The sequence below is a fragment of the Myotis davidii genome, unplaced genomic scaffold (genome assembly GCF_000327345.1).
Source record: "Myotis davidii unplaced genomic scaffold, ASM32734v1 scaffold1134, whole genome shotgun sequence".
Lineage (NCBI taxonomy): Eukaryota > Metazoa > Chordata > Mammalia > Chiroptera > Vespertilionidae > Myotis > Myotis davidii.
Genome location: NW_006286229.1, coordinates 479,523 through 488,135, shown reverse-complemented (window position 1 = coordinate 488,135; position 8,613 = coordinate 479,523). Strand labels below are relative to the sequence as shown.

The 8,613-nt window shown below is 44.3% G+C and overlaps 1 protein-coding gene across 1 annotated transcript in view; it reads left to right on the top strand.

The window, feature by feature from the left end:
- The first annotated feature begins 6 nt into the window (after nucleotides 1-6).
- KIF5A (kinesin family member 5A) overlaps nucleotides 7-8,613 on the top strand; it is a 33,481-nt gene continuing 24,874 nt past the window's right edge. Inside the window, exon 1 of the mRNA XM_006757323.2 lies at nucleotides 7-330. Coding sequence (XP_006757386.1) covers nucleotides 202-330 — 129 coding nt within the window. The 5' untranslated portion in view covers nucleotides 7-201. The remainder of the gene's footprint in view (nucleotides 331-8,613) is intronic.

Sequence of the window (8,613 nt, the reverse complement as noted above, 5' to 3'; positions counted from 1 at the left end):
CCGCCCGCATCCCGCTGCCGCAGGAGAGAGGAAGCGCGCCCCGGCCCTGCTCCCCAGCCTGCACCCGGGCACCCCCAGACCTTTCTCGGCCCCAGAGACCAAGCACCTGCCCTCCGCCTCGGCCTCCGCTGAGCTCCCTCCCTCGGAGCACGCACCTCCTCTGCCGCCCAGGGAGTGCACCAGCCCCAGCCGGCGACCACCATGACGGAGACCAACAACGAATGCAGCATCAAGGTGCTCTGCCGATTTCGGCCCCTGAACCAGGCCGAGATTCTGCGGGGAGACAAGTTCATCCCCATTTTCCAAGGGGACGACAGCGTCGTTATTGGGGTGAGTGCCTCTGTAGGAGGGCATTTCGGGGAGGGGGCAGGTGGTTGAATCCTAACCCCTCGCCGAGCCTTAGTCCCTGCCTCTCCTCGGTGCCCCCTCTCCGCTCTTCATCCTTCATCATCTTCGCCGAAGCCCCTCCTCTCCCCTGCACCAGGATGGCTGGGTGTGGCCTGACGGGCCCGCCGCCAAGTCTCTGCAGTGGGAGGGGGCTCTTTCCCCGCCACCAGGTCGCCCCCTTCCCCTTTGCTGCCCCCTGCAGGGTCCCCACCCCTGACCACCAGTCCTGTGTTTTTCTAATGTGTTCCCTCACCCCTAGAGAAAGCGCGTCTTCCCTTTGTTATTGGCTCCTATCTCTACCCCCGGCTCCCAGGAAGGGAGGGAAGGGGAGACTAGTGGATGGACTAGCTCCGAGGGCGTCAGACCAGGGTCTCTGCGGAGATACAAAAGAGGATGGGCTCTGGGACCCAGTCCTCCATCATTCCCTGAAGTAGTTGCAGCCTGGACTTGGAGGGAGGGCACAGGTCTGATGAAGCGTTTTCTGGGAAAGACGTGCAGTGATGCCACACCTAATTTTGGGGAAGCCTCCTGGATCCTAAGGAAATGTCTGCGTTTCCCTCCCAGGTAGAGTAGCAAGAGGATTTCAAACCCCCTCCTTCTCCCTAACAAATAAAAATAAGCAGACCCTGAGATCCTAACAAGTATTTGCTTATTCATCCTTTCTGTTGACCCAGTAAAAAGTAGCAAGCCGCCCCTACTTCATCATGACAGCCCCTACCCGTCCACGAAACCGTAGAAGGAGGGCTAATATCTGCCGTGTGGTTGTTACTCTACGTGCATTATTCAATCCTCAAAACAGCAGTCTGAAGTTGGTGTCAATGTTTCCATTTTACAGATGAGGAAATTGAGGCCCAAAGAAGTGGAATGACTTTCTCAAGGTCACACTGTGACTTCATGGATGTGAACCTATCTGTGGCTCCAAAGCTCATGTCTTTCCCTCTATGTCATATTGCCTCCACCGATTTCTATTCTGGCCCTTCATCTGTAATGGTCCAAAGGGAATTCCTAGGGAACTCCTCACCCACCCCTCCTTTCCTAGGTTGGTAGGGATTGCCAGGCTAAGGGCTGAAAGGATTGGGGTGGAGTCCAGTAGGGCTTGAGGGGTGCTGGGCCAGGGAACTAGCCACTTTGAGAAGGGAGGGGCACATATGAGGACAGTCCTCAAGGTCAAGAACACTTCTTCTGTATCTTTGAGCCACAGTGCTTGGCACAAGGCATGTTGTTAAAGAAATGAAAGCAAGAAGGGGCGGGAGCCTGGGCCTTCTGAATCAGTGAGAATGGGACTTAGAGTAAACAGGCCTTAGGAAGAGAGTGGCTGACGTGTTCTGTCCCCAAGGGCCCCAGGCTGGCACCACACCGAGCTCTCTCACCCGCACGGTGAACTCAAATGGGTGCTGGTGCCAGGTGTGTGTGCTTATGAATGGGACTGTTTGCCACACTGAGAGGGCCCCCCGTCTCTGTCTCAGGGTCCTTAGGCCTCACAGGCCAGTGGATCAACCTTGGGGGACTCCTCTCTGAACAGTCTGGACAGCAGGCGTTAGCTATGAGAGTTGGAGCCTCAGCTCCCTCTGAGATATAAAATCTGAGAAACAGGAGCGAGTTGGTTTTGGGGGAGCAAATCTACAAAAGGCTTCTCCTCTTAAGGCTCGCTTCCTTTATCGTAGATTTTTTCAGGTCAGTCTAAACCAACTCCTCTAGACTCTCTGGGCTGTTCATCTTGGCTTGGGGAGCATGGGGCATAGGGTGAAATTGGGAGAAGGAATTGTGGTGTGGATCTGTCCAATTCACGCAGCTAAACAGGAGGGACACGGTGGAAGGTGGGGAAGGAAGAGAGATGAGGAGAGGCCCAGGGGGGCCGCCTGCCAGTTCAGATTCTAGGTTAGGTACATAGCAGGTCCTTCCTGTCTGTTTTGCCTGATATAGGCAGGGCTGTACCTTTGTCTCACTGTATCTCCCCTTGTCTTCGCCCTTCCTGTCACTCTCTCACTCCTAGATAAAGGCTTGTGGGGGGCCATTTTGTCTCAGGCAGCATCCTTGGAGCTCGTCTTCCCAGCCTTACTATTCATTTGTCAAACAGGAGGCTGAGGGAGAAGTAATCGTTGAGGAGACCCTTGAGGATCTCAACAAGGGAAGGAAATGTCCTACCCCCTTTCCGGGGGCCCAGGGTGTGAGACACTGAGGAATTAATGAAGGGAACTGCTTCAAGATGTCTGGGAGGATGAGGGAAGTGACAGTGGGAGACAGTGGTCAGTCCACACCCAGCCCCTGCTCCTTTCTCTGACAGCTCTCAGCTCTCCCTCTGCAGCGCGGCGGCTGGCTCTGGGCTTCAGACACTCTCATTTTCGTGGGCTTTTTTCTGCGTGGCAGTGGGTAGAAGAATAAGCTGGAGGGGCAGCTCTGTGGGTCTCATCCCTCCCTCAGTCCCCTGCCTAGTCCCAGGAACCGGGGGCACAGGGCTGAGCCAAAGTTCATGGCCTGAGTCATGGTGGAAGGGTGTCGGGGTCACTGTGTGTGCTGTGGGCCTTGTTTTGCTCTGTATGTCACTCAGAATCCAATGTCACTTTTTCACCCGAACCATTTAAGTGTCTCTTTTTTGGTCTTAGTGGTCAGTGTCCCAGGGCCTGCTTTTCTGTGCAGCTACATTTATACCAGATGTGGGCATTTATACCAGATGTGGGAAGGGTGACAATAAAGAACTCACACACCTCTTCTTTTTCCCTCCCTCCCTCCCTGATTCCTTCCCTCCCTCCTTCCCTCCCTCCTTCCCTCCACCCCTCCTTTCTTCCCTCCTTCTTTCAAGTATCCGTTACCTTCTACCTTTCTCAGGTAGTTAAGTAGGTTCTTAAGGAGGAAAAACCCCAGAACCATCAAGTACCTCATTTGGAAAAGCTAGGTTGGGACCTGCAGGATTATTAGAACAGTCATTATTGTTTGGGGTGGCTGGGGATTCCCTTGTTATTTGAAGATGGGGAGCAGGCAGGTCTCCCCTTAGCTTTGGGGTGAGCCTCATAAAGGAAAATGGAGAGGGGAGATAATGTTCACCGTGGCCCATGTCTCTCCAGCATTACCATGGCAACAATCCCCAGGGGTGTCACCATGGAAATCAGGCCTGGTGCTGGGAAGTTCAGCCTCCATTAAGCGCTTTACTGAGGGTTGAAAGGTTGGTCATCTTTGGACCCTGATTGTAGGCCGGCTTTCCCATTAGTTTTAGTCAATACACATAATGGAAAACTGCTGACAGGTGCTGGGAGACACAAATGGGCAAGGAGACAGCAAGGGGGCTTGGCGTGGGGATCAAGGACAACGGGAAGTCCCGGGCTTCGAGACTGAAGAGAGGCTCTCCCGGGAAGGCTGTGGGGGTGCTTCGACTGCTGTCTGTGGGAGAGCGTGTGGGTCTCAGGGGTGCTCCTCCAAGGAGCAGGGTCTCCCTGAGTGTTTCTAATTTATCAAGCCTTCCCGTCTCTCACATTGTACCAGCTTCTGGGGTCTTGGGTTACCTGGGGAGAGACGGTAGGGGAGGCTCCTCCGAGAGGATGGGTGGGAGAATTGCATAATTCTGAAAATTAGGTTGAGGTTGGAAAAACAGAGTGACAAAGAGCTTTGGTTCTGTCTGGAAACATTAGGAGAAATATCCAAATTGGGGGTGAAGATATATGGAGAAGAGGAAGGAAAAGCCATGATAAGGATCTGACACAGTGTTAATACTTCAGTTCTTAGATCCCTTTGGCACTGTGAGTCTGGAATCAGATTATCTGAGTTTGAAACCGGGCTCTACCATTTCTCAGCTGTGTGATTGTGGGCAAGCTACCTACTTTTCTGAACTTCAGTTTGTGCATCTATAAAATGGAATAAAAATAGTATTACCTCCTAGGATTGCTGTGAGCATTAAATGAGATAATGCATATAAACTGCTTAGCACAGTGACAGGTACATAATAATAAACTCCTGATAAGAGTTAGATGTTATTAGTATTATTTTTATATGCTATCTCCGCACAAGCTAGCCTATGACACAATTAGGAAGTGGTTAACATTTTCCCCTCTTACTGGTTGTTTCTCCAAACATCCGGGTCCATAGCATTTTATTACTCTTCCTCTATCAATATCATTTTTCAAATATATTTTATTGATTTTTTACAGAGAGGAAGGGAGAGAGATAGAGAGCTAGAAACATCGATGAGAGAGAAACATTGATCAGCTGCCTCCTGCACACTCCCCACTGGGGATGTGCCTGCAACCAAGGTACATGCCCTTGACCGGAATCGAACCTGGGACCCTTGAGTCCTCAAGCCGACGCTCTGTCCACTGAGCCAAACCGGTTAGGGCTCAATATCATTTTAATGAATATTTATGAAGACCATCCTATGGGCCAAGGATTGTATTTGATGGAATTTAGAAGGAACCCCTGTGTTCCAGAAACTCTCGATCTATGTGGTAGTCCAGGCCTCAGAGTGGTCTCGGCAGAGGCCTGGGAGGGGGCATCAGAAATGGCTTTTGCTAGCTTGGCCTGTGTGCCTCAGTGGTTGAACGTTGACCTATGAACTAGGAGGTCACGATTCAATTTCCAGTCAGTGCACATATCTGATTTGTGGGCTCAATCCCCAGTAGGGGGTATGCAGGAGGCAGCTGATCAATGATTCCCTCTCATCATTGATGTTTCTATCTCTCTCTCCCTCTCCCTTCTTCTCTGAAATCAATAAAAATATATATTTTTTAAAAAATGGCTTTTGCTAACACATAATTCCCCAAATTCTGGAGAAACCCCCCACAACATACTACAGTCTGACTCAAAGTAATTGGGTGTCAGTTACTTTAAGATATAAATAATGGTGAGATGAGTAGTCTAAAGGCAGAAAACGCAGAAAGCCAATGAATAAAATATTCTCATAAATAACTAGACCAGTGACAAAGTGAATTTATCCTGTGTACAATCAATAGAAAATTAAAAGAAATTTACACTTTGACAGAAATAAAAATCTTACGATAAAGAAATGAAAAGCTAGACTTGGAATTTAAGGGAAATGGTAACAGGCCTTCCCAGAACCCCGAAATTATAATCCGTGGCTTTCCTTGCTCATGAGATCACAAAGTGCACCATTTCTAGCTCTTGGGTACATTTTATCCTCACAATACTAAGAATGCCACCCTTCCTCCCTCTCTGGTCTCTTCCTTCTTCCTAGCCTATGCTGAGGGAAAGGGGTTCCTCGGGCAATAAACGCCTTCAGCACTTGGAGAGCGCCCTCCGTTTTAATGCTCCTGCAGCACTCTTTGGGATCCTTTAACTGGGAGAATATGAGAATGGGGGGGGGGGAGGGGGGGGGCTTGAGAATTATATTTAAGCCCTTTGGCTGCATGCATGGCTTCAAGAGGCATGCAGACATCATTGGTGGAGAAGAGGTGAGAGTCACTGATCTGAAATAAACATGGCTTGTTTATTTCTGTTTCTTGGCCAATGGATGGAAGAAACACTGAGCTATATTACAATTCAGGCATCTAGGTTTAATTAAATAATAAAAAACGAAATATATTACCACTGAGGAGGAGAGGCATCAATGCCACTTTAAATTTGTTTATTGTAACACTATGACTTTATTCTATGTATTAAGGATTTTATTATTTGTAATGAAGTGTGATGAACTGTACAGATAAAAAGGATGGAAAATTCACAAAAGTCCTATGAATAACCCATAAACTCACTCACACCTTAAACAAAGAATCAAGGTAGACTTTCCTTTAATAACATTAAACATAATCTGATTACACATGAATATATTTTGGTTGTTGACAAAGTTAAAAACAAAGAAAAGCACATAGAAGAGACTAAACATCAGTCAGAAGTTCCCCAGCCCCCTCCCCAAAAACACTGTTAACAATTTTATATATTTGTTTTTAAAGTTTTTTCTGCATATATACATATATTTTAATTAGTGCATCATAACCTAAATATTGTCTTATAACCTATTTTTTCACTAACAAAATATCAAGGCTGTTTTATCATAAAATATTTTACATAATTTTATTTTTGAAATGTTTAATTTTTCAATGTCTTACATGCACATGTGACAAAATTCAAATAATATAAGAAGGTATACAATGAAAACCTTCCTATCTCCTAGCCACCCAACAACTCTTTCAGAAGGCAACTTTATTACCAGTTTTTTGTGGATCCTTCTAAAAGCATACTATATATTTCCAAGAAAATACATATACACATACATATAAACACAAAGGGTTGCATACTATACATACTGTTCTTTGATTTTTTTCTTAACAATGAGTTAGAGAGATTCTTTTATATCAGCACATACAAATCTATCTCATTCTTTTAAACAACTTTTTAACAACTGTATAATTTGTTGTAGGGATATGCCAGGGATGGCAAACCTTTTGAGCTCGGCGTGTCAGCATTTTGAAAAACCCTAACTTAACTCTGGTGCTGTGTCACATATAGAAATTTTTTAATATTTGCAACCATAGTAAAACAAAGACTTATATTTTTGATATTTATTTTATATATTTAAATGCCATTTAACAAAGAAAAATCAACCGTGTCATAGGTTCGCCATCACTGGGATATGCCATAATTTATTTAACCAGGCCCATCAACAGGAACCTGGTTAAATAAATTATGGGTTGTCCTAGTATTTGCTATTACAAACAGTTAGATGACCTTGTATCTATGACTTGCACATGTACAGTATTTTTGTAGAATAAATTTTTAGAAGTGGAGGTCATAAGATGTATGCATTTGAAAATTTAAGAGCTAGTTCCAAATTGCCTTTCATAGAGCTGGCCCCAATTTATATATGCCCTCACCAATGCAATATATATCATCAAACTATTTTGTTTTGGCCACTTTGATAGGTTAAAATGGTATTTCATAATCTTAATATGCATTTCTCTTACTAACAATTAGGTTATGCATCAATTCATATTTTTTTAAATATATTTTATTGAATTTTTACAGAGAGGAAGGGAGAGAGACAGAGTTAGAAACATCGATGAGAGAGAGACATCGATCAGCTGCCTCCTGCATATCTCCCACCGGGGATGTGCCCGCAACCCAGGTACATGCCCTTGACGGGAATCGAACCTGGGACCCTTCAGTCCGCAGGCCGACGCTCTATCCACTGAGCCAAACCGGTTTCAGCGCATCAATTCATATTTTAAGAGCTGTTATAACATTATTTTATGATGATATATTTCATGATAGCACTTACTGAGGTATCAGTTCTATACACTGAGTACACATGTCTTATGCAAACAGCTGGATGAATTTTATAACATATTTTGACACTCATGTAACCATTACCCAGATTGAGATCTAGAGCATTTCTGTCATGCCTGAAAAGTTCCCTCGTGCCCCCGTCCTGTCACTATCACCCCAGGCAACTGCTATGTTGACTTCTACCACTATTGATAAGTCTTGTCCATTATTGGATTTCATACGCAGGGAATAATATCGTATGTGCTCTTTGTGTTTGAGTTCCTTCACTCAACACATTTTTGAGATTTATTGATCTATGATGACATCGTTTTACATAGCAACAAGGAATAAAATGTATGTACATGCCATAATTCAATCAATTTCTTATGTAAACCAGTCCCCTAAATGTTACTATTTGAGTTGTTTTCGATTTCTGGTTATTATAAGCAGTGTGACAATAAACACTCTTGTAAGTAAATATTTGCTACAAATATATCTGGGTCAATGGTTACATACAATTCAAGGTATTGATTATGTATTTCTGAATTGCACCCATAAAAGTTGTACCAGAAAATAATGAGGTGCTCATTTCAAGGAAATTATACTCCTTGAACCTTCATCTATACTGGGTATTACAATCAAGTTTTTGTTTTCCAATTTGATAGGTGAAAAGTGATGTTCCTGTTATAGTTTCCTCTTTTTGAAAATGTTGAACATCTGTATTGTTGATCACTTGTATTTTTTCTTCTGTTGTTAATAGCTAGCTCTTGCTCATTTTTTTATGTTTAGTTTTGTGTTTTTGTTTCTAATTTATGAGAGTTCTTTAGTAAGAATAGTAATGTCGTTGTTTTAAAAACTTAAATTTTTATTATTTAAAATTATGGGTTTTTTATTCTAGAAAAAATTAAAATCTAAATCCAAAATAACAAAAAACTCCTAAAATCTCACTCTGCAAGGATAATCACTATTAACATGTTTTTTTTTCTACGCAAGGTATAAAAAATATACTTTTAAAAAGCA